The sequence below is a fragment of the Lepidochelys kempii genome, chromosome 4 (genome assembly GCF_965140265.1).
Source record: "Lepidochelys kempii isolate rLepKem1 chromosome 4, rLepKem1.hap2, whole genome shotgun sequence".
Taxonomy (NCBI): Eukaryota; Metazoa; Chordata; order Testudines; family Cheloniidae; genus Lepidochelys; species Lepidochelys kempii.
The window spans coordinates 98050614-98077516 of record NC_133259.1 but is presented as its reverse complement, the minus strand read 5'-3'; the positions used below and the strand labels follow the sequence as shown (position 1 = coordinate 98077516).

Here is a 26903-nt window from a genome sequence, read left to right as displayed (position 1 = left end):
TACCTTACTGAAATCCTGGTTGATTAAATCTACAGCATTTCCTTTGTCTAAAAAAATCAGTTATCTTTTTCAAAGAAAGAGATCAGGTTGGTCTGACACAATCTATCTTTTGGTCATTGGTGGCTGTATTATTTCCACTCAGGTGGTGAAATCATTTTCCTAGCATTTAATTTTAAAGAAAAGGTATCATTCACAGACTCAATGAATTGCAAATCTATTTAGCTCTAATAGGAAGAAAAAAACAGTAAAGAGAAATTAGCCAAGAAGTATCAGAGGTTAGATTTTCCAAAGTCAAGGGGTTTGTTGGGGTCTTGCATGCAGACAGTGATTTCATAAATCTGTATCTGTCTATGATAATGCCTGTTAATTAACACTTTCTGAACAGCAGCACAATGGCTATGCATTACTGAGAAAAACAGACTTATACTACTGAACAGTATAGAGTTTTTCTTCCCCCAAAACCACCAGCCTCCAATAACTGAACTGTTATAAGACCTGTTAGAGAGAGATAACACGAATTTATGGGCTTGCAGTAGAAATTACATTCAAGGCATTGAGTTGTACATAAATTTTTCCTATCAGATGCCAATCAGACAACCTCCCACTCACTTGCAGAAAAGGATAGACAATGTGAAAATGATTCATTTGGTGGGATGAAGACGGAAATGAGTTAGTGATTCAGTTGTGGAGTCTGATAGGCAATTAGGGCTAGTTCCACCAAGGGATTTAAGTACATAACTGCCACTTTAGGTACCTAAATTTCGTAGGGATCTAAGTGTCTGCCAGTTAGCATGTTAAAAGCCACCAAAGACCTGACACCTAACTCATGCCTAAGCCCCCATGGTATTCTCAAACTAGACATTCCCACCAATCTTGCCTCTGAGGCCCGATCCAGTAGGCATACTCAGACACCACCTTAGAGCACCCTACTGGATTGGCCCCTGAATAAGTCATCACATAATATTATCTCCTTGCAACCTCCCAGATGCCAGTCATTGTTAGCACACTTTGCATTTTACAATTTGCCCTTTGAACACTGTTCCTTTCTAGTGACTGGTTGTTTGCTGCACCCTCCCTCTCTCTCATTTCCTCCAGGTTATTCTCACTGCCCTCCGTGTTCCTCTGCAACTATCCCTGCTGCCTCTTCTCTTCCTTCCCCTACCCTCAGTGTCCCTCTTTCCTCTCCTTTTCCCTACGTCCTTGCTCCTCTCAGCTCATCCTCTCTGCCAGTTCCCTGTCCTTCACCCTTGCTCCCGTAAGACTTATGAAGGCTCCATCAATAGCAATTTTGAAGTCAAGATGGAATATTTTTCTAAAAGATGTGCTCTAAAGTTCTATAGCCGGTGTTATAAAGGAACTTGGATTAGATTGGGGTGGGCAAACTTTTGGCCCGAGGGCCACAACTGGGTACAGAAATTGTATGGTGGGCCATGAATATTCATGAAATTGGGGGTTGGGGTACTGGAGGGGGTGAGGGCTCCGGCTGGCAGTGCAGGCTGTGGGGTGGGGTGAGAAATGAGGAGTTCAGGGTGCGGGAAGGTGCTCCGCCTGGGGGTGCAGGTTCTAGGGTGGGGCTGGGGATGAGGAGTTTGGGGTGCAGGAGAGTGCTCCGGGTTGGGACTGGGGGGTTCAGAGGACAGGAGGGGAATCAGCCCCTGAGGCACAGGAGGAGGTCGGGGTGCAGGCTCCGGCTGGCACTTACCTCAAGCAGGTCCCAGAAGCAGCGGCATGTCCCCCCTCCGGCTCCTACACGGCGGTGCAGTGCCGGCCAAACAGCTCTGTGCACTGACCCGTCTGCAGGTGCCACCCCTGCAGCTCCCATTGGCCGTGGTTCTGTGTAGGAGCCAAAGGGGAGACATACCACTGCTTCAGGGAGCCATGGCACGTGTGGAGCGGGGCAAGCCCCCGACCCTGCTCCTGCTGGAGCTCGAGGGCCGGATAAAAACATCTGATGGGACAGACATGGCCCACAGGCCATAGTTTGCCCATCCCTGGACTAGATGATCACAAAAGGTCCCGTCTGGCCTTGGAATCTATAAAAAAAAATTGAAGTTTATGTTGTATTCCTTTCCCCCTTTTCTCATGTCTTTTGGACTATAAGCTATTTAGAGCACAGATTGTCTCTTCCTATGTGTCTGCACAGCACCTTGCACATTTTGGACACTACTGTAATCAAAATAACAACAATCATCCCAAGTGACCCCGCTGGAGAGAAACCAAATGCAAATCCGAACATCTGTACACCAGATAACGCACTCTGCAAAACTGCTGGAGGGCCCTCTCTGATCTACATGAAGTATGACAATTGCTTTACTTAGCGTGTGCTAGGACATACACACACCTCCCAAAGCGGTCTTTGTGTGGAAGAGTTGACTTACCATTGGAGCAAGGCACCCACTGCTGACAGCCAGTCCAGCCGTGGAGTTATCTGTCTCTTTTCATGACTCTACGCAAGCCACTTACAAGTCTCATACCTTCCAGGGTATCAATGTCCCAAAAGGACTGTATGCTACCTGACAGTGGTTATCAGTCAGAGGGTTTCCACCCTTCCAGGGCTCCTCTTCCATCAGAACGAGGAGTACTTGTGGCACCTTAGAGACTAACAAATTTATTTGAGCATAAACTTTCGTGGGCTAAAGCCCACTTCATCAGATGCATGCAGTGGAAAATACAGTAGGAAGATATATATATCTATATATATACATACATACAGAGAACATGAAAAAATGGGGGTTGCTATACCAACTCTAATGAGAGTAATCGATTAAGGTGGGCTATTATCAGCAGGAGAAAAAAAACTTTTGTAGTGATAATCAGGATGGCCCATTTCAAACAGTTGACAAGAAGGTGTGAGTAACAGTAGCGGAAAAATTAGCATGGGGAAATAGTTTTTAGTTTGTGTAATGACTCATCCACTCCCAGTCTATATTGAAGCCTAATTTAATGGTGTCCAGTTTGCAAATTAATTCCAGTTCTGCAGTTTCTCATTGGAGTCTCTTTGAATTTTTTTTGTTGAATAATTGCCACTTTTAGATCTGTAATTGAGTGTCCAGGGAGGTTGAAGTGTTCTCCGACTGGTTTTTGAATGTTATATAATTCTTGACGTCTGATTTGTGTCCATTTATTCTTTTGCGTAGAGACTGTCCAGGTTGACCAATGTACATGGCAGAGGGGCACTGATGGCACATGATGGCATATATCGCATTGGTAGATGTGCAGGTGAACGAGCCTCTGATATTGTGGCTGATGTGATTAGGTTTTATGATGGTATCCCTTGAATAGATATGTGGACAGAGTTGGCAACGGGCTTTGTTGCAAGGATAGGTTCTTGGGTTAGTGTTTTTGTTGTCTGGTGTGTGGTTGCTGGTGAGTATTTGCTTCAGGTTGGGAGACTGTCTGTAAGCGAGGACTGGTGCATCTGATGAAGTGGGCTTTAGCGGGCTTTATGTTCAAATAAATTTGTTAGTATCTAAGGTACCACAAGTACTCCTCGTTCTTTTTGCTGATACAGACTAACATGGCTACCACTCTGAAACCTGTCTTCCATCAGAGTGGCCCAAAAACTTCTTCCTTGAGTCTTTTAACCAAGCTCAAAAGTAAAACACAAGCCACAACGAAAGCAACTTCTGCCCACTCTCACACGCTTCTCCCAGTGTTTTCGGTCATTCTTAACCCTTTACAATAGAGGCCTCATTCCCAGCAGCAGGTAGGGAAACTCAGGCCCACCCTCTACCCTGCCTTCCAGTCCAGTGACCCTGTAAACTGCAGCCAAAATCTGCTTCATCAGACACCTTGCCACATCCTGTCCTTTTGTCAGGGCTCACCACCACTGCGTGCTCCACCCGGTGGCTGCTCTGCATCTCTCAGAGACCCACACTCTGTTACTCAGAGAGGAGCTGCACAGTTCTTTACCTTTCTCCTCATGACTCAGCTTCCTCTCTTTATAGAAACTACCCACCATCTTCCCCAGCTGGGCTTCATCATGAAGCCTCCATTTCCCTCCCTCTCACATGCAAGGTGCAGCTACAAGGTGCAGCCAGGTAGCATAATTGAGCTATCCAGCTCCACTTAACCCTTTCATCACCTATACAGAATAGACACCCCATCACAGTTCCTCATTAGCATTAAAATGTCAGTGGCATTTTCTACAGAAGAACGTTAGTGATTTAGCTAAATCAGATTTGAAGCTTATTGAGTTAAATCATTGCAACCTCTTTGTGGGGACATTATTATATCCATTTGAGGCAGTGGTCCCCAAACAGGAGGGTTTGGAGGAATCTTCAGGGCCTAGGCTAGCCCCCACAGGGGGGTGAAGAGAAAGCACCACCCAGCCCCCTTTGCTCCCACCTCCAACCCTGCCCCCAGCCTCGGCCCCTGGCCACAACTCCACTCCCAGCAACTGTTTCACTCCTGGCACCAGACCGACCCCCAGCTGGGCCCCCTTATCCCTGGTCCACCACCAACCCCAAGCCACAGCCCCGCTCCTGGCCCAAGTTCCTTGTGGGGAGTGGGATAGGATTGGGGAGCATGATGTGAAAAGTTTGGGGAGCACTGGTTTAAGGGGGGGCCTTATGTTGTTGCTTTGTAAATCAGAGATACAGCATGGATTTCCTGTGAAATAAGCAAAATAGATTTCTATGGTGTTTGATGTACTTTTAGATAGTTATCTCCTCCCTTTCTCTGTGCTGAGGAATCATCTTTCATAATCTCTAATCTAGCTCCACTGTAGGGAGACAAAAGCTTTGAGAAATGGAAGTATTAAAATGCAGGTAAAGATTAGAGATGAGTGAAGTGGTTCATTCAAAGAAGAATCGCTCCTTACCTTTATCATTATCCTGAACCAATCCCAGATCAAAATTTCTGAAAGTTTGGTATAAAAGTTCAGAACCATCCTACTACTACTCTATCCCCTTTCCTAGTGGGGCAGGAATGGTACTCATCTGGGATAGGGTTGGAGGGCTCATTTCTCCTTTCAATCTAGGGTCTTCCCAGGAACCCTGCTGCCCTCTCCAGTCCAATCTGATTTCCTAGGATGTAGTTCAGCAGCCAGCTTTCATCTTTGGTGCAACGGAACCCAAGCTGTCTTATGAGTCCAATGATCTGATGTTCTTGAAACACAAAGGCATATGACGTCCACACCAGGTACTCCCTGTAGTAGGGATAAGGAAAGGAAGAATCGTACATGTTTCTGGATTAAATACTATGCAGTGAGCTGTACAAAATAATTTGTGTTTAATCACGAGTGCCTTTAAATGTTAACACCATCAGGTCAATAGGCTCAATTTTAATAATACTTAGCTCTTATCATCAGTAGATATCAAAGTACTTTCTGAAGGATCATTATCTCCATTTTGTAGATGGGGACAGACAGGCACAATGACTTGCCCAATATCACACATCAGACTAGCGGCAGAGCTCGGAAGAGAACCCAGGTCTCCTGTAGCTGAGTCCAAGCCCACTGTCCAGTAGGCTGCACTGCTTCCTCAGTGGAGCAGCAGAAAAGTTACCACTCTATTGCACTGCTCTGGAGACACGATGATACATAAATCCTAGAAATCCAGGGATATAACTTCTCTACCTATTTTTTAAGCCACCTGATAGTAGCATTTTTGGTGGGTTTTATTCAAGGGCAGCAAACTGCCTTCTCTCCAATTACCTTTGATTGCTTAACAGCCTGAAAAGCAGCTAAAAGGGTCTGTTCAGAGAGCACACTACTGCTTCCTTGATCAGGAGGCCAAGGTGCAGCCCAGCAGTCTGTATAGCTCGTCACATCACCACTTCTGTCTACACAGTCAAAACAAAGTAAACCATGTTCATAACGTATTACTTTCATCTTCCCAATATTTGGCTTGGGTGAAGTGGCTTGGTACAACTCTCTGCAACATGGCTTCAGCTAATGTCAGTTTAGTAGTTTGTGATGGACCCTTACAAACTGATGACAAATGGGTACTTTACTGAGCTCCTCAAGTAATTCAAATATTTATTTTGCTTTTACTGTGATCATTAGTGCATTAAAAACAAATTTAAATAAACATTTTATTCAAAGAATTCGCTATTGTCTAAGGTATTAGCATTTCTGTTTTGAGGTCATAAAGGAGCAGCTATTGTTCCCTTGAGGAATAAAACAATGAAATGTTCTTTTCTGTTTCTCATAATAATTAAACTCAACAATGATTGTGTCATTTATTTTGGAGAAACAAATAAGTCTCTCAGACTCTTTATTTTTTCAAATGATTTTTCCAACATCTGAAGGATAGCATTGTTGTACCAATAAAATAAAAACCAGCAGGATCTTATTAAAGGGAAAAAGGCAAAATACCACATTTATTGTGAATACAGAAAGAATCATAGTAAACAGTTAGTTATAGCTATAACATTCCATTCAATCTCATATTTATTCACACATTCATTCATACAAACACACACATACACACCCACACACACAGGTTCTGCAAGGTTGTTATCATAGTTACCAGCCTTAGAGTTGCTCATACCAAGCCACTGGCCAGGTGGCCTGGACATGAGGAGGGAGCAGGGCCTTGTCAGATGCTCATCTGATGCTCCTGGAAGTTGGTTTGCAGAATCAGACCCCAAAGTTCTCACTTTTTAGAGTCTATTTTTATAGGAATTTCTTCCTATGCCAGTCTATGGGAATTGCTTCATCATGCTGTTGCTGAATCAATCAGCAGATAGCACATTCCTGACGGCTCCAAGATGTTATCTTGTTCTTTGGTTCTCCCATCCTTGAGGCTGTTGGGTGGATTCCAGTCTGCCCTCCGGGGGGGTCGTCTGGTTATTTCCACTTGACGCCTTCTTCAGCCGATGGACACTGGATTCTTAGGCTGGCACCTCCCTGATCATTCAGTTATTATCCACACCAAGCATCCATCCACATACATCCTCTATCTCTATTTTAATCACAATTGTTAATACAACAAAAGGGTGGGGAGTCTCTGGGTGCTGTTTCTGTTGTTAGAGTATTGCTTTGAGTCTCTCTCTCTGTGAATTGCTTTGAGAACAGCCTCTGTCTTAGAATGTACTAACACAATTAGCAGCTTGCAAGTTTCACACATAGAGGGAGAGAAACAGTACCAAAAACCAAGAGACCTCTTAATTAGTAATACCCTGGAATTTAAACTCTGGGGAATCAAACTCATTTGTGATTTTAATACAGAACTTCTTTAATATGATCCAACATAATCCCCCTTTTGACACTAAGATTTATAATCGTCAGTGTCACTTTTTATGTAGCCTATTCAAGAGAAAGTACTGTGAGGCAATTTGAGTTTGTGATTCCAATTCATGCCACATACATGATCCTAGTGATGTATCTTTACTACAAGGTTCTGGGGCAACAGGCAAGGTGAGGCACACCCACTTTTGAGGAGTCCATTCGGTACAACCTCTAGTGTCCAATAGCTTCCCTCCCTCCCCAGCCCACTGGCTCAAGGTCCAGGGTAGCCAAAAGGATCCCATGTAATATGGGGAGTGGGTTAACCTTCAATACCTTTGCCTCCAGGGACTGTTGGTGTGCAATTTTGACAACAATTTCTCCCATTAACAAGTCTGGTTTACAATACTGGAAACATATTGCATCCATTCATATTGATAAGTGTCAAACAATGATCTCTTTCTTTTTTAACAAATGCATCAAACCCTTAATATTTCCCAATATGACGCAGAACATTTTGTGTTCCAAAATAGCTAGTGCAAGTATCTGCATTTCAGTGCATCCCATAGCTATGCCTGTGTAGTTTCCTATTTCTAATATTTTTTTTTTCTTATGGATAAGCCATGTGGTAGTATTAAGCCATTACTAAAGATTCCATTGGCCTTTTAGGTTACCCAGACCAATTTGGACCAAGTCTACATTGGCATGTACTTGTTTTTGTATCAGGCTGTCCTGTAGCTGGGACAGAAAGCTTAATTTATTTTTAAGTTCCTGCAGGTCTTCAGTATTTTTTTTTAAACACACAACAGTGCTAGCAACAACACAAAACACAAGACAAAACATAGAACACAGAACACAATTTCTATTGTGACAGTAGATTCATGGTATTGGGTTGCTTTTCAGCTGGCAGCTTTTCCTCTGGCTTTTCAGAGGATATTATAATAACATAATAAAGCATAAGGAATTTCTACAGGATGCATTTAAAGTTATAACATATCAGAAAACCAAAGAAATCGGCTGGCTTAGTGCGGTGGGGTTTCATTTGAATGGGAGGTTAAACAGAATGCCTTTATTATAAAATTCCTTGTAAAACTGAGATCCTGACCATTTGTGGTCCAGACTTTAAGAAAAGCTCCCTGATTTGTCAATGTACCTGTTAACATGTGTAAAATACGTATTTGTGCACACAAATGGAGTAAGTGCATGGATAATAGTCAGACTGTAGTTGCCGTAACTGACTTGAACATGCAACCTATAGACAGTTCTGCATATACAAATGTGGGTTTTGCACACTCAAACATGAAGTAAAAAGTGGTGTTTCAAGTCATGCACCAGTTAATTTTATCCCCCCAAATAACTAAAATTTATAGTTTAGAGAAACATAATTGTTTTGTTTAGTGCCAATTCAGAGATCTGACACCCACTATCTTAGTCACATGCCTTAGGACAAAGTAATTGCAATGATTAACTATGACTATGTTATTATTAAAAGAAAGAAAATTCAAAACAACAAACACAAGCAAACACTGATGCCTTTCTATGGAAAGCTGTTAACAGATATTGCAGTTTAAGAGTAAATCTACCCAGATGGGAGCGCTCTTCTCTAGGTAAGAGAAGAGCAGAGTTTATATTTTCAAAATCACAGAGAGTCCTATTTTAGTGTATTATAGATAACCAAAACTGTTTATAGATGGGCAAGGCATTTTGTTTAAGGATAGGTGAATCCTGTTTGGTATATCAGAGATAACCAACAATTTATAAATGGGCAAAGGCAAGTGATCCCAACTAAAGTATTTACATTCAGTTACTTAAAAAGCCACTCAAGGAGCTGTCTTAAAACAAGCAATTAATCAATGTAAGTCTCAAATTCCAAATTAAATTCCACTATTTCTTTCTGTTTACCAAGGGGTTAGCTTAGGTCTCCTCTCCAGGAATACATGGTCTAAAAACCACCTGGTGTTTTACAAGAGAAGCTGGTAATATCTTTAATTACAATATCATTGTAATATCCCCATAGAATTTTTTTTTTTACTTGAGGGGCAGGGAACAGAGGGAAAAGGGATGATAAGAGGCTCCTGACCTAGCTTTCGTGTCCTTGATAAACCAGGTGCTACACATCCTTTTCTCTGAAATCCTAGAAAATTTCCGTTAACTAAGGGAAGGGCGTCTCTTCAAGAAGACAGTCCTGTTAGGTGTTTGCTTTTAACCAGATAGTTCCCAATGTTAGTCTACAGTAGCTTCACTCACAATTAAAAACTCCAACCAAACCCTCTATACAAAAACAAAAATCACAATAACTAATATTCAGATAGCTCTAACATCACATAAAATAAACTACATAGAATATTACAACAAAATAGTCATTGAAAAACTGCATTCCAAAATCTGCAATTGGACATGAAAGTGATAAGTATTAGCTGTATCACCAGGGAGGAGGTCTTCTCCTTGAAGCTTTTCACGCCCCTCACTAATTGGGAGAAAGCAGAGATTTCCTAGGAGTGTCTTTAATTGGCTTAACTATTACTTTCAGTAAAATAAATAGCTAAAAACATAAGCATAAGAATGGTTATTTTCCAAAGCCATATATGTGCACATGTATGAATTTGTAATTACAAAAATCTTCTAAACTTCAGTAAAGGCAAAGTTAGGTTTACAATTACCAAGAATTATCACAATAAATTATAATTGTATTAACCATTTTTGCACCACTGTTGAAGTTTACCCGTCTCCCCCCACCACACACCCCTGGTGATGCCAAGAAATATGTTTTGATTGCACTGATGTTTGGGAGGCTGTCTGGTGATAAATAGATGAGCATCATGATAAGCATCAGTGCAATCAAAACATATTTCTCAGAGCAAAATGGCTACTTGACACAAGATTGTTGTTAAAAGTATTATTTGCCTTTAGATAATAGGAAAATTATAAAAATGAACCAATTATATTTGATTCTTCCAAGTATGATTTCTTAGACTAGTATCCCATTAAAAAGTTAATAGAAAAGAGAGCCGGCAACCATGCGATTTCTGTGAAAAGAGAGACAGTCAACCAGTGGAAAAAACTAATTGTGTCCATTTTCAGTGCCAAATTCAGAGCATCATAAAGACTGAGAGTGAGCCCTGCTACTTATCTATAAGGTCCAGCAAAAGATCATCAATTTTAGCTCCTGTTCCAATCCATCCAACATTAACAAAACTGGATATTTGCTGAATCTGCCACTTTCTCTTTTAGTAGTGAAGCAAGGAATTACAGTGACTACAATAAATAGTATCTGAGATTACTACACAGATCATGAGGAAACCTAGCTTGTTAAACTGGCTTGGTTTGCAGGTCTTACTGCGTCATTTCCTCAAAAATTAGATGAACAAAGCTAATTAGTAACTCGTACAACTTCCTGTGACATAACAGTTCTTATTAAACTTTATCATGGAGGATCTCAGAGAACTGCAAGTTAACCTAAAAGTCACACTGGTTCTGCATTCATAAAAGCTGCTAGTATAAATGTCTGTGACCATTTTGGTGATGAAGTGTCTGAAATAATTACACCACATGCACTGTGAATCTGTCATGACTGAAGAGCAAACCCAAATCATTTCAGTTTTGTTCCTTCTGTTGTGACTAGGAGTACATCTGTAATATGAGTATATTCATACACCACGGGAAAGGGGAAGAAAAACATTTCCCATCTGGATCTAAATAATAATTGTTTAATCTTCCTTTAATGGTCGCTTTGGCCCCAGGCTTAACAAAGCTAACAGAGATACTGCTGAGGTTGTTCTTGGCATTATATTACAGTTTATGTTAATTATGCAAACCCCAGCTAGATACAATTGGTTGCTGAGGCAGCATTGGTCGCCCTGGCAGCATTAAACATTTCAATCACCTCCAATTTAATGATTCTGTAATTTGTTGTTTTGCTATTAAAAGTGAATGCGTTATCGTGTGGGAGATTTAATTCATGAATCTGCATATCAAGCTGTCTCCTGGTATATAATGTAGGACAAATATTCTTAGTAACGTTTCCCTTTAAAAAAATACTCATTTTCTATAGTTGACAATCACAAAACACTGTCATATCAATATTGTAAAATGTATTGTTTGGGTCATGACTGTAAGATACTGTCATTTTTCACAGGGGTTGTCAATGACAATATTCCCCCTTTTATTTTTGGTGGGTTTAATATGAGGATGCATTAAACATGAAAAATCTTTTTTGAACTGTATTGATTTATTTTTGTATTTGTACATATGGTGTTGCATTAGATTGTATTTATATAGCCAGATCCTCAGGTGGTGTAGAGCTATGTATGTTTATACCAGCTTAGGATCTGATTTATTATATGATATTACATCCTAGTAGGGCAGAAGAAGTTGTTGGATTTTTTAGAGAGTATTTTTTCGTCTCTCTCTCATTTTGGTGCTTAAGGAAATTGAAAGACATCATTGGCTAAAGTTAGGCAAGGTGCAGGCAAGCAAAGTGCAAGCTTCCAGTCTACTGAATACTGGTTACAGTCCTCAGACTTTTTTTTTTTTTTTTAGCAGACACTACTATTTTTGCTAACTACTACAGTGGATCATGAGCAAGGAGAAATGTCCTATGAGGCCACCAAACTAATTTTTGTGTGTGACTTAATGCAGCATTTGAACACTATTCTCTTTACAAAGCTATGTATTGTACTATCTGGTCCTCATATTGGGATCTGACATTTGTTTCTTTAAGAAAAATGTCAGTTATTTATGTCATCCTTCAGAAAATGGGAGAAATGTTATGTTCAATGACTCACACTGTCACCATGAAATTATTGTCTGGAAACTGGATTGTAGACTCAGACTAGTTTGGAATGATTAGAAAACATGCTCTTTACCAAACAATGCTCTTTATCTAGACTTTTTTTTCAGGTGGACACTTGGAGCCAGGTATTGATACCACATTGTAGCTAGCCTCCTACTGACATCTTGGCAAGAATTCAGCTATTGCATAAGATCTCAGGGCCTTACATTGCCCGATCCTGAAATGATATACCTAGAAACTGAATACCAGTTTTATGAACCTCTAATTCTCCCTGTATTTGGCCAGTTCACTCTTTGCACCCTTCCAGTCTCTCCCCACCCCCTTCTAAGTTTGATTTAAAAAACAAAAAACAAAAAAACCCAGTGAGCACAGAAGGAAGCCAGAGAAATACAACACCATTAGTATATTGTTATTTATTTATATAACAAAAAGTGTATTTATTTTCTAATACAGAGAAAGTGAAGAGAAGACAAACAGCAATATATATGAAGAAATAATTACTTATCTGGGACTGCTGTACTATCTTTCCACCACTAATTGGCAATGTTGCTAAATCTACATCAGCCGCACTCCCATTCCCACACTTTAAAATGGTGCCATCTCTAATAATAATCCAGTTCTGCCAGTTTTTTTCAGTGTGCCTGGACCCCAAGGAACCCAGAATTCCACAGAGGATTCCCTTTTTAGAAAACAATCTGCCCTCCCTTTTCAAAACATTCTGTACTATAGTGAGGAGAAGAATAGAGGAGCCTAGCTCTGCAATGTGCACTGCAGCTGGCTCCTATTCCTCCATTTCCTTGAGAAGACCTTGGGAAAACTTTCTAATGGAAATGGGGTACCTATATGGATTTACCCTTAAGTAGCTTCCCTTCCACCCTCAGCCACCTCCTTCTAAGTGATGGAATGTTCATTCGCACATAGTCTCCTCACACAGTGTGTTGTTCACTATTGTTGTTGCCCTGTAGCTGTTGGCTCCAGGTTATCCTAAATACAGAGTATCAACAAAGCCAGCCCTGTTGTCCTGGGCTGCAGATTTTCACCATGCTGTAAGTTCACTCAGATTTCTCTTTCCTTCTCAGCCCCACCCCGACTGCTGCTACTTTCGTGGTATATTTCATTTCTCTCTGGACAGAATGCATATTCTCTTTTCAGACTAATTTTTAAAGCTTCTCCATTATTCAGCTAATGCAAGGGGTAGGGAAATGTTTCTACAAAGAAAGCTTGACTTCACGCAGAGTGGCACAAGCTTTCTGTTCTTGTATATGCTCATTTTACTGACTGGTCTCTATCACCATAACAGATGGGGGATGTTCTTTTGTATGTACATTTTGATGGGCAAATACTATTCCTTCTCTCCTGTGGCTGTTTTTTCAAGTGACATCAGTCACATAAGTAGGTACTGACAATGCCATCCACAGAGTAACGACAGGCAGCAATACATGTGTCCCCTCTACTGTATTAGTGTTCAGTTAAAAATAATTAAAAAGCTTTTAAATAAAATCTGTGTATGCCTCAACTTTATTAAAAAGCCATTGCTAAAAGTCTTCCATAGCCTATCCACACCCAGATCAGTGTTCTATTTGTGCTTTGCTCCACTACTCAGAATGATGATCTAGTGATGCATGACTGTTTGGGTAATGTCCATTGCAATGATAGCTTTAGATAAGATATAGAATAAAGAACCTGCCTCCTCGTCTTAAAAGACTGCTTAATTTTTTTTATTACTTCCAGTACTGTGGAGACATAACAATACAGACTGTACCAGAGAAAAGCGAAGTGTACAGATTCCATTAGGAAAGACTCCTTAAGAATAACTTGAATTAATTAAGTCAGCTGCAGTAATCTGCATATAAGGCTGTATGAAAGTTATGGTTTTTGGTTCAGAAGTTGCAGCCACAATTTGCTATAGTTGTGATTTTGCTGCGGTCGGTTCAAGTACTATTAAAAAAACTGTTTAAAAAACCAAAATAAAAACCATGATAAACACAAATTTGAGTGACACTGCAACCCAGTGCCCCAGGTCACAATGCTACTCACTCAAATTTGCGGCAACTATGAAAAGAGGCAATGTGTGTTAAAGGTTGCAGTTTCTGCAACAAAATCATGGCCTGTGATTTTCTTACAGCCTTAAATATAACATAAAAATGCAGCAGATACTTAGATATTTTAGTATTGCTAATGAAAGGCCAGTTCTACCATCTTTGCTCAGGCAAAACTCCTCATTGAATTTACGGGGCCCAAATACAGAAAAAGTACAGCGTTGGTAATTTCATTTAATAATCGACATAAAAAGTAACTGCAAAATCCATACAGTGGAGTTCTGCAGAGGGTGAAATTCACAAGGCCTATGTATGACCTACACTGGACTGGAATAGTGCATAAGCTTTGTATTGGCCATCTGCACAAGGCTCAATTTCAGTCTGACAGAGAAAAAGTTATTTTTTCCTGAAGCAGCAGCAGCAGAAGAGGAAGGGTTATTATTTCCTGCTTAATCTGTGTGTGATGCTCTGTACCTCGGGGGCACATCCTTGTAAAATGATTGTGTGGTATCCAATTCAAAGTTTGTCATGTCAGATGTCTTCGGAAGGCTCATGATGCACTGAGCATTGTTGTTATAGAGATGTTATAGTAATTGTTGTTATAGTAATGTTATAGTAATAGTGTGTTTGGTTTGAAGTGTGTCAGAGACTCCCTTTGGGATAACAAGCCTGGTACATATCAACTTCTTTGTTACATTGATGAACTCATATAAGCTTGCAGCATCCAGCAGACATAACTGGATACTGCAGGATGGAGGTTTCTAGGGTTGTGTCTGGGACTGGAGATATTGGCTAATGTCATTTGGTTGCACAATCCAAGGAGCAGCTTACATGCCAGAGCCCAGGAGTGGGGGATTCTCAAAGCAGAGCAGGGTAAGGCTGGCTCCCAGAGTCGAGAATTGGAGTGACCTAGCAGATCACCCGTCCAGATAACACCAGAGGGGAACATCACACTGTGCAGCTGCAGAACTACAGAAAACCTAGGATTCTAAAAAGTAGATTAGGAGAATGAACGTCTAAACTTTGCAACGTGTTTACCCCATTGTGGGAAGAGATGTGGATCTTTTTAGGGAAAACTGCAAATTAGAAATGATCACAAACTAGAGAAATTTATATAATCAAAACATTCTCATTTCATCAGAAGGATGATTATTTGACTCTTCTGATTGAGCAAGACTGATTTCTCCAACCAGCTTTCTACAAAACCAAGGCTGATGATTTTAAGGTACCTGCCCTTAGTGGAAGAAAGTCTTCTCTGGGCCTGCCGTGGGTCTGCTCCCCAACTCCTCCGGCCACAGGCAGCACGAGCACTCCCCTCTAGGCCTCACTGTTACTCTACAGGCTAGCTATTGCCACACCCCAACCCTCGAGCCCTCCAAGTGTCCCCCTGGAATGCCCAGCCCCTGGTCCGCTGGATACTCAGAAGTCACAGATTCACTACTTCTAAAGAAGCAAGTGCAGCCCAGCTGATCAGTTCCACCTCAGATCACCGTTCAACTTAACACACAGCACCTACATATGTTTATAGTGGAATCAAGTATAAGTTTATTTAACAAAGCATAGAGATTCAAATAGTAGCAAGTATAAGTATTGGGAAAAAATGGTAACAAAAAATAAAATCATAACATGCTTTCTGGACCCTAGGCTGAATTAACAAGATACTCTCACAGAGTATTGGTCACCCAAAATCCTCACAGCATTTTACAGTCAGGTCGGCTATGACCCTCCTTTCATGAGACAAGCAGGCTTGTCAGCTTGCCTTTTCAGTGAAGGACTCATTGTGTCACTTGGCACCCCAAGATATACCAGAAAAATCCTTTGTCTTTATTCATAAACAGGACACCTCCACCGTCCACTGTTGTATGTGTTGACGTGAGACTGATAGATTGTGTTTTAATGGTTATAAAGCTTTAACTTTTGAATCTTAATGTCTATTTCATTAAATAATTATTGCCTGACACCCCTATAATTCCCCAGAACTATGAAAATTTAAATAGGTAAAAATTGGAAAAAATACTTTAAAATAAACATTGATATTAGCAATCGAAAGTATAAAAAAAATAAAAATCCAATTCTACAAAGCCTAACTATATTTATTTACTTTCCTCGTAACTTCAAAGTGATAGAACTGTTGTTAATGCCATGTTGATTCTTATGAAAGTATTTAGCCATATTCTGACTAGGGTCTTAGCATCACTGGAAAGGGACACTAAACCCATACTTTGTTGTAAATACACAGGGCCTGTTGGGAGAAAAATATGGGACCATCCGAATACCTGGAGAAGTTGAATCATCGGAATTTGAAATGATCCTAGATGCTGCTGTGGAGGCAAAGCTAGAGACAAGGATTTTGGAAGAGTGGTACTGTAGAGATGAAAATGCGGTGCCACCAGCATATTACCTCAGACCAAAATCTGAAATGCTGAAGAACAATCATAATACGGTAAATTACCTTCATGTCCTTAATAAAAAAACCTACATAGATTGGTCACAGTGGATGGAATTCACCAGCATCATTTGAAAACAATTTAGGGGTCATAATGGAATGAACCTCCATAGTCTATGAACTCTTTGCACACTGCAGAGGTTGGCTCTGTGATGGTCCAGAAGGAGGAAGTGTGGGACACCATGGGGAGTGATGGGCCAAGGCTGCTGGGTCTAAGAATGGTCCACTGCTCACAGCTGTCGCCTTTATAGGGCAATGATAGTGGGCTGCAAGCACTGTTACAGCTCATGAGCCTTCTGCAGCAATTGAGGAATGACTGCATAGGTGCCTCTATCCATCCTGCTTGTTGGAGTGGGGAAGACTCTCTCTCAGCCCTTGCATGGGGCTCTCATTAAAAGTCCATGAATAGGACTTACACGGCAAATGGGAATTTCTCCCCAGGGCCCCAAGTCAGCAAAACACTTAAGCATGTGCTTTAAGCTAAGCAAATGATTAAAATTAAGCACACACTCAAGGACTACCCTGAATTGGAGTTCATATTAAAAAAAGTTTCTTAGTAAAATATTTTTGAACAGTCCCCTTTAGTCTCACCTCCTATATGTGCACATAACTTTGTTTGACCGTAGCTATGCACGATACAGGGCCCAATTTTACCCTCATATAGCAAGAGCCGATTTATATCCAAGGACAGAATTTGGCTCTCCAAGAAGAGAATAAACCCTTTAAGGTAGAGCTATATCCCAAAGCAATATCAAAATGTCACTTTATTTTAGTGCATACTGACTGTAATTACACTACAAAAGGAAATTAAACCACTATATAGCATGCATTTACCATGTTACAAAATGCAATAACCTCCTCTGTTGCATAAAAAATGTTTGAGCAGTAAGGACTTAAAAGAGTTCAAGAAAACGTAGTGCAGCAGAGTCTGAAATATTTATCACTGGGGGGGGACAACAATTTACATAACGTCCCCCCCAAAGCCCAAAATAGCCCTTTAAATAGATCTTGAAGGTTTTTTTGTATTTTTGTTTATTAATATTTTATAGATTTCCCCAAGCTACTGTCCCACAAGGGTTAAGCAGAAAAGGTTCATCTATCAACACTAGTGCAGTTTTACACCCAGTAAACAAAACAGAAGTAACAGACGGAATATAAAATGATCTGCAACTCTGAATTTTCTGCAGGAAGGGCTTTGTGAGAGATTGTGATTCCCTGAGGCAGCACAATGAGGTGCTGTCCCCATACTCTGGACTAGACTGCAAATTGACAATCTAGCACTAAATCAGAAATAATAATAATAAAATTACTTTGTACTTAAATAGGGCTAGCCTGTAATCTTAAAATCTGACATGAGTAAAGGGGCTGTGCTTAGCTGTACTGCCCCAGGAGCAGAGCAGGGACAAAACTGTGACTCAGAGAGCCACAATTTGGTCCCTGCTTCCTGCTTGCTCCATACGGGGAAGTAAAATGTGCCAGCTCTTTCCTGGTACAGTTTACTCCCCTCTCTGCACCAGCTCAGCTGCGCTAGCTGGAATGCAGGGCTTAGAAGGAAAGCCAAGGCTCCACCCACTTCCTGCCTAACTGCCAATGGGCTGCTCTCTCTCCTGGTTACAATCTGGCCCACAGGAACTTTCCTCCAGATATCTCAATGCACTTTACAAAGATGAATGAATTTAGCCTAACATCACCCCTTTGAGGCAAGTCAGATTATGATCACCATTCTGCAAAGGAAGAACTGAAGTACCATCAAATAAAATCCAATATTTTCAAAAGTGACACCTAATTTGGGGTGCTTAATTTGAAATTCCTTGTGCCTAATTTTCAGCTTTGAGATCCAAGGATGAAAGTTAATCTAAAAATATTATTATTCCCTAATAATAGTACTCCAGGCCTGACCCAAAAACCCACTTTCTCTTCATATTTTACTGGTTATTCTTATTTACCCCCTGAATAATGTTGTTCACATTTTAGTTCTGTGCACTATTTCAGGAAGTCTTATGTTTTATATTCAGGACAACTTATAATGTAAAATTATGATCTGTCCAATATAAAAGGTTAAGAGTGAATATACTGGAGGTTTTTTTTAAAATGTATGCATTATATTATTAACCGTATTCTCCTTTCTTGTGTATATCATTACCTTAAATATTAATCCTTTGCTTTCTGAAGTTGTAGAAACTGATGTTACAGCTACTGTTTAACTATGAATATTTTTAAAAGATGGAATCATCTTCAAATTCTACAAATGAGAACAAATGGAAGGACATATCAGAAGAGATTAAGAAGATTTTTAAGACTGCTGTGAAGTTGCTGCATGAAAAAGGAAAAATGAAACACAGCCAAGCAAAGAGATATCTTTCCTCTGGTAAAGTTCAGAATACGTACACAAAATATTCTGTATCTATGCACCCATTCATAATCTAGCCAGCAATATTTCCACAATTATCAAAGTATATTTTTGATTGTCATTTCTCACACATAATTTAAAAGAGGAGAAAAGTAAATTTATACATGCTTGAGGCTGAGTCCTGTATTATAGCTAGTACTAAATAAAACTGCACCTGATACATTTTGCATACAGTATTTTTTGTTTGCTTGTTCATCTAGAGGGAACAGAGATTTTTTTCCTCTGTTTGTTTTGAAGGAAGCTAACAGTTTCCCTATTTTCTGTTTTATTCCCTCCAGCTGTTGAAGATGAGCTTGATTTTGCCTTGGGAAAACAAACACCAGCTTTCCTGAAGAAGTGTGTCTGTTACATTCGGAAAATTGCCAACATTGAACGTTTTGTTAAAATTCCAGAGATGGGAAAATACATGGATGTAATTCATATAGGTGGGAAAGTTCTTCGGGATCCAGAAGCCCATGATAAATTGATCAAACTCCGGGATGAATTTATTCCTACTAGTGTTGCAGCATCTAATCTGAGAGTGTACACTTCTGTTACTCATTGTGACATGAAACTTGGTTATTCACAAGAAGTAGAGAACCACTACATTGAAGGACTTGGTAAACAGTTCTACGAAGACATGATTGATATAATTCAGGCAACAGTACAACAGAATTTTGACACTGAGACAGACTTGCTTTATGATGAAGTCCTTCAACACTCTTCATTATGTAAAACGTACTCCTCTTTCTATGAGTACAGGTGTGAGGCGCTAAACATAGTTCATAAATACACTCTGCACAGCAAAACAGGACATATTAACCCTCTTATCATATATGGAGGACCATGCACTGGAAAAACCCTTTTATTAGCTGAAGTGGCAAAGAAGGTAAAAAATAAAAACCAATATATTTTATAATATGCTAATCTTAATAGAGGCAGTAAATGTAGACCAGATTAATTCCCATTTTCCTTATTGTGGTATCAACAGATCTAAGATTAGTCTTTGATACAGACAATAAATCCAGTCTTCTGCACATTACTGGATATCTATTCAGGAAAGAGGCACTGTACATCCTAGTAGCCACATCTCCATATCATATTTCCAGCCAAAACATAATTGTTAGTAGAGCTTTCTAAGGAAATGCAAATATTTCATCCAATTCCTAGATCACTGGTAAGAATTAATTTATTTGTGAAATAAACAACTTTACAAATACACCATTGTAACATCATTAGTCCCTCCCTTCCTGTTCCCTGGTGTTATAAAGATGTGACACCATTTAATGATTATATGGTATCAGTCTTACAAGTAAAGCACGTTTCCAAGACATGCTAATTTGTTTCAGATCCTCTTGAATTGCTTCAGAAGTTCCATGATTTGTGTTTATTTCAAAATTTCAGAAGTCGTTTAGTTCACATATGCCTGTCCAATCATTAACTAGATTATCATGGTGAAGTGTGAGGAGCACATTTCATATGTCTGTGAACTTGTCTCCACTGAAAACCGCAGCTCCACTGCTGTATTACTGAGTGCTCTGGCAGTATTGCTTGAGTTAAAGATGACATATAATCTAATATTTCATTTGTGATGTATAATATTAACACTTTCTATAACCCCACTATTTAGAACATTTCCACTCGGACAGGAACACTTCAAAAATAAACTTATGTTTTCCAACAAATTAATGCTGTTTATAAAACCATAAGTAAAACAATTATGTGCTCTGTTATTGTGCTTCACTTGGCTCTGTTAATTTAGACATTAACTAAATTATGCTTCTACATTATAGGCTTATACTTGGCTGCAGGAAGAGATGGGACCAGAATCTGACCCTGTGGTAGTTATAAGATTTTTGGGATCCACAGAAATGAGTACAGATCTTAAGAATCTGCTTCAAAGTATTTGTGAACAATTAGCAATTAATTACCGTTGCCTAGTACAAAGTTACCCTAAAAAGATTCATGATCTTCGGGACTTGTTTATAAATCTGTTGAATGAGTCTTCATTTCACAGACCACTGGTTATAATATTTGATGCCCTAGAGCAGCTTTCAGATAACGATGATGCTAGGAAACTATGGTGGCTCCCCATTCACCTTCCCCGTTCAGTACGGATAATCATGTCAACACTGCCGAACAAACATGGGATCCTGCAAAAACTGAGGTGCCTTATTCATGAAGAGGACAACTACATTGAGTTGATTTCAAGAGACAGAAAGATGTGCAGCCAAGTACTGAAACATCAGCTGTTGCGTGTTAAAAGAAAAGTAACATCAGGGCAACAAATTTATGTCAATGAAGCTTTTTCAAAGTGCACACTGCCTATGTTTGTAAACTTAACCTTCAGAGAGGTTAGGAACTGGAGATCTCACAAAGATGTTGATGAGTCCTCCCTTTGTGTCACTGTTCATGAAAGCATCGAGCAGTTATTTTGGTCATTAGAAAATAAGTGTGGGCTAAAGCTGTTGTCGAGAGCACTGGGCTACATCACAATGTCCAAATCTGGCCTGAGTGAAATGGAACTGGAAGATATTTTAGCTCTTGACAACAGTGTTATGTATGAGCTAAATGATAGTGTCAGGCAATGTAACCCATTGAGGGTACCGTACATATACATTGCAAGGCTTAAGGAGGGCTTAAAGGGATACTTGATAGAGCGGCAAGTGAAAAATGTAACACTTCTAGTGTGGGCAAATAGGCACCTGCAGCTTATTGCCCAGAAACTGTATCTCCACAGTGAGGAAGATGTACATGAAATGCATACAATCATGGCAGAGTACTTCCTCGGTGTTTGGTCAGGTGGAAGAAGGAAATCTTTTTACAGCCAAGATCAGTATTTGAATGGGTGCCTTGACAATAACAGTAGAAGCATGAATGATGAGGAGAAGCACTGTATGGATCTCACCTCTTTTGACAGGCAAGCACCTGATCAGCCGTGGGTCTTTCAGTGTAATCCATTAGAGCCTGACATCTTTTTTGTCAATCACAGGAAAATGACAGAACTTTTGTATCACTTGACAAGATGTGGAAGATCAGACGATCTGCTGTATGGTGTCATTATGAACTTCAGCTGGCTGTACACAATGATTAAAATAGGACAGTTTGACAAAGCACTTTCTGACATAGAACTGGCTTATAACTATTCACAAGAAAAGGAGCTGAAATTTCTGGCAAGTACCCTTCGCAGTATAAAGTTCAAAGTAACAAAATATCCAGGTTCACTCTCTGCTGAATTGCAACAGAGGCTCCTTCCAGTTGTCAGCTCATTGCCTAAATTGAGACACCTTCTTTTAGAATGTGACAGAGATGGACCCAAATACTGCTCTATCGTTCCTTTGCACTCCTCCATGGATGTGACTTACAGCCCCGAGCGACTACCCTTGTCATCCAGTTGTATGCAGGTCACGGAGATCCTGCCTACTTTTAATCCAAATACAGTCATTGCTGCTCTGGAAAATGGCTCCATCAGTACTTGGGATGCAGAGACTCGCCAGCTATTAAGGCAAATTACAACAGCTCAATCTGTTATCTTAGGGATCAAACTTACGAATGATGAAAAATATCTTGTAGTGGCTACAACAAAGAACACACTTTTGATTTACGATCATCAAAATTCCTGTCTTTTGTCTGAAGTAGAAATTAAGGGATCAAAACATTGTGGAATTGGGGGAAGCTCAAATTTTATAAATGGATTTACACTGTCCATTAATCATGCACTTGCTTGGCTGGAAGCCAGCAAAGATGTTACTATAATAGATCTGCTTTATGGGTGGCCTCTTTATCACTTCCACTGCTGGTATGAAGTGACTTGTGTACAGTGTTCTCCAGATGGAGTCTATGCATTCTGCGGACAGTACCTTAACACCACCACTATATTTCACTTAGGAAGTGGAGAGAAACTGTCCACCGTGACCTCTGAATTTTCAGGTGGATTTGTGAAATTTCTTCTTGTTCTGGACACTGCTCAAGAAATGGTGATGGTGGACAATGAGGGTGGCCTTTCAGTTTGGAACACTGAGGAAATCACAAATCCCCAACTGACAGATGACTTCGATTGCAGGAAAGAAGACAGCGAAGTTGTCAGCATTGAACTTTCTGAAGACCAAAGTGCAATTTTAATTTGTAAGGCACTCAGTATAGAACTTCTCGACACTGGCATGTGGAAAGTGACTGAAAAGTTCAGAGCAAAACACAATGAGCGCTTTATATCTGCTGTGTTATCCAAAAACGGTGACTGTATAATTGCTTCTATGGAAAATACCTCAGCCATTTTTGTTTGGAGGAGAGATACAGGACAGTGTATGGCAAGCTTACAGGAAATCTCAGGAACCATAGTCAGACTAATTAAACCCAGTCACCATAACATGCTGCTATCCTTATCCACCAGTGGTGTCCTTTCTATCTGGGATATAGATATCATAACTGCTATGTCCAATATTGACAAATCTGGCAAACCCATCCAAAGACTGGTGTTGCCAACCAGAGGTGAATTAATTTATACACTGGATGGATCAGAATCTGTACATAAGTGGAACTTCAGCACTGGATTCATTGAAGCTGTGTTCAAGCATGAAGGTATTGTTGAAAACTGTGTGCTGACCTCTTCTGGAGAAATAATGATTACATCAGATGACAAATGTAGCCAATATGTATGGCACACCATTACCGGCGAAAATATCTTTCGCATTAATGGACAAAGGATATCTCAGCTGATGATTACACACAACGATCAGTTTGTCGTCTCGCTCTGTGAACAAAATGCCTCCAGAGTTTGGCGACTGGCCACGGGACACAGAGTTTGCAATATTTTAGTTGCCTTACAGAATGCGTTTATAACCACTGCTAATACATTTGTAGTTGGAATGACAAAGAATAAAGTGTTGGCAGTAAGTCTCTGGACAGGAAGTATAACCAAGAAATTTTGCTGCGATGATGGTGCAACCATTGTTAATATTAAATTGATCCCAGACTGCCCAGATATTGTAGTGTTTATAACATCCACTGAAACAGTGAACATCTGGAGTCTGACAGAGGAAGTAATCTGCAGGCGTGTACAACTGCCTAGTAATTTCTTAAAAGATTTAGAAGACTTTGAAATATCCCCCAATGGGAAGCTAGGAATTCTGTCCCGTGGTGATGAGAACATCAATGTGCTTGATTTACACAGCGGCAAACTCCGTGTGGTTCATGCCCCTGGAATTATCTGGCGACAGAGGCTGTCCCGTGATGGCCGCTATCTTGTGTACATCTGTTTTCGTAATGAAGAGGATGATGACAATGGTGCCATCTCTAGCTTAATTGTAATGAGACTGGCTGATGGTAAAAACATTGGTGCTTGTTCCCTTTACAAAACTCCAACCTTTCTTTCTCTCTCACAGAGGCATTTGAATATTATTGTTGGCTTTGATGATGGAAGTATAGGTACTTACACTGTAGTGGATCGAGTAGATGCAGCACTGAAAATTAAAATTGCTACTTCAAACAGCCGTCAAATTTTCAGTAATGCAACACAAGTGATTAGGCCAAAGTGTCACAATTATAGCTTCAAGGTGAATGCAGACTGCATTTGGAGAGAGTCTACTGAGGTGTTTGCAAGAGATAGCCCCATCACAGTGACAGACCCTGAGACAAGCGAAACAACAACACCCAAAAAACATAACTACTGTTATGACAAAGTGTGCGCAGCCATAGATTGCAGAGGACACAATTTTGCTGCTGATAACTGATTAGAAACATGGACTTAGTTTTCCTGAATACATAATACTTGTGCATAGGCTAGTCTTCTGATTCAAAAGTAAGTACCAGTGCATTTCTTGAAAGACGAAGAACAGCTGAGGGCAGGAATGCTGTTTTTCTCAACAAATATTCTTACATTTATGTGAACAAAAATAAGCAAAAAAAAAAAATCAACCAAATGTGAAAAACATTTATCCAATGGGCGGCAGGGTTTTTAAAATTTTGGAATACAAGGTTTAGTCCAAGGTTAGATCCAGGGCCTTGACTGACAATTTCTAGCAATACTATTATAATTGTTATACCATTACAGGAATTAGAAAATCTTATTTGGGGGTTGCCAGAGTTTTAGCTAGAAACAAAACTCAATTTATTGTTGGATAAGAGGCAAGACACTCTTTTATAATCCAGATAGCCTCGTTGTGGACAAAGCTAGGTCAACTGTTACCCTGAGTTTATACCCACTTGCAAACGTGTTTTTCCGCTTGATGGTGCAATGACAAGATGTCACCTGCCAACCTGGAACACTTGATGCATTCCATCATTTAAAGAAATAGCTACTTTTTTAAAAAAAAATTGGGATTAACATTTGGGTTGAAAGGGGTAGAAGCCAATCAACACCAAACACATCTACATGTGAGGTAATAAATCAGTCTTCATCTAAATGAAAGTACTGAAAGTTACAAACATTGCATGCAAGGATTTTTCTATAGTCTGATAAAAATGATAAAAACTAGTTATTACCTAGGTCATAAAAGAAGAAGTTTAACACTGAAATTGTATTGTTTTTCTGTCTCTTTTACAGTGCATATTAGTACTGGATAAAACAAATACTTTTTCAAAGAGAAAGGGCATTAACAGATAAACAGTCAAACACCTGTTCACTTCTCTCTGTTGTATAAAAGTTTGGAATATCTCTTAAGTCCCTACAGTGATCTTAATAGAAAGCTTTCAGACATGCCATGTATTATTCTTGATAGCGTTTGCCTTATTACTACCATTCCTATTCTTTCCTGTGTTCAACACAGATCAGATGACCAAATACTCTGGGACTAACAGAATATACCTGTATATGTGTTGAAATATTCCATAAAATCTAAAGACTGTCCAAAGGTTCTTTACTGTTCCAATTGGTAATGGTTTACATACTGTATGTATGCTCCTTTATGTTTCACTTCTTGCTTTACGACTGTTCTGAGCCTTTTATACAGTTTTATCAGTTTCAAGACAGAAATTGTGAAATATTGTCAACTATTTTTTAAAAAACAGTTTCACGTAACTAAAAGAAGTAGCTATCTGTATCTAACGGGTGATAAGGTCCCCCCATCCCACTCTTTACTTATCTTAAACATGGCATGTCCTTGGCAAACTTTTAAAAGAATTTAAACAAACTACATTTTTCTTTTGGGGAAGTTAGAACTCCATGCCACTAAATTTCCAAGAAACGAATGCCAACCTAGGATTTAACGTAGTGTGTGAATGTTCTATGTAAAAGCCAATATAGTATATCAAGTGACTTGAATGACTTTTCCTAACTTGTTTGCAACTTAATAGATCATATTGAATGTTTTTATGTAAAACTTTGTATTGTTGGGAAGAATTACCCAATCAGAGAGTTATATTTTCATAAATGTTAAATTTAGTTAAATTTTGTTACAGAGTTGTTAAATTAGAAATCTATTGCAGTCTTCAAACAATATACAGTCTTGTGTAATCATTGTTTGTATGAATAAACTAAGTAAACAGACTGCTATGTGTGTGGTTTTAATTTGTAAAGAAATTTCTGAAAGGGGACTAAATTTTTAGGGCCAGATCCTCAGCTGGTGTGAATCAACAAAGCTCCAATAGAACCTAAGCATTATTTTAAGGCCACAAGATCGGGGTGGGCAAACTCTTTCGCCCGAGGGCCACATCTGGGAATAGAAATTGTATGGCGAGCCATGAATGCTCACAAATTGGGATTGGGGTTCGGGGAGGGGAAGGTTCTGGTGGGGAGTGCAGGCTCCAGGGTGAGGCCAGAAATGAGTTCAGGGTGCAGGAGGGGGCTCGTGATGAGGAGTTTGGGGTGTAAGAGGGTGCCATGGGCAAAGGAGTTCAGAGGGTGGGAGGGGGATCAGGGCTGCGGTGTAGGGAGACACTCAGGGGTGCAGGCTCTGGGCGGCACTTACCTCAAGCAGCTCCCAGAAGCAGTGGCATGTCCTTTCTCAGGCTCCTACATGGAGGCGCAGCCAGGCGGCTCTGCTCGCTGCCCCATCTGCAGGCACCGCCCCTGCAGCTCCCACTGGAGCACTGGAGGGGGCCACTGGACTGCATAGGAGCTGGAGGGGGAC

The 26903-nt window shown here is 40.0% G+C and overlaps 1 protein-coding gene across 3 annotated transcripts in view; it reads left to right on the top strand.

Annotated features, from left to right (window-relative positions):
• Positions 1 to 26231, top strand: part of NWD2 (NACHT and WD repeat domain containing 2) — a 126824-nt gene extending 100593 nt beyond the window's left edge. For 2 of the 3 annotated variants that reach the window (XM_073342317.1, XM_073342315.1), the window contains 4 exons: positions 16242 to 16445; positions 18672 to 18816; positions 19137 to 19726; positions 20631 to 26231. In XM_073342317.1, the coding sequence (XP_073198418.1) occupies positions 16242 to 16445; positions 18672 to 18816; positions 19137 to 19726; positions 20631 to 24566 (4875 nt within the window). In that variant the 3' untranslated portion in view covers positions 24567 to 26231. Of the gene's footprint in view, positions 1 to 16241; positions 16446 to 18620; positions 18817 to 19136; positions 19727 to 20630 lie in introns of those variants that run through there. The other variant, XM_073342318.1, reaches the window with a different exon arrangement.
• The last annotated feature ends 672 nt before the right edge of the window (positions 26232 to 26903 follow it).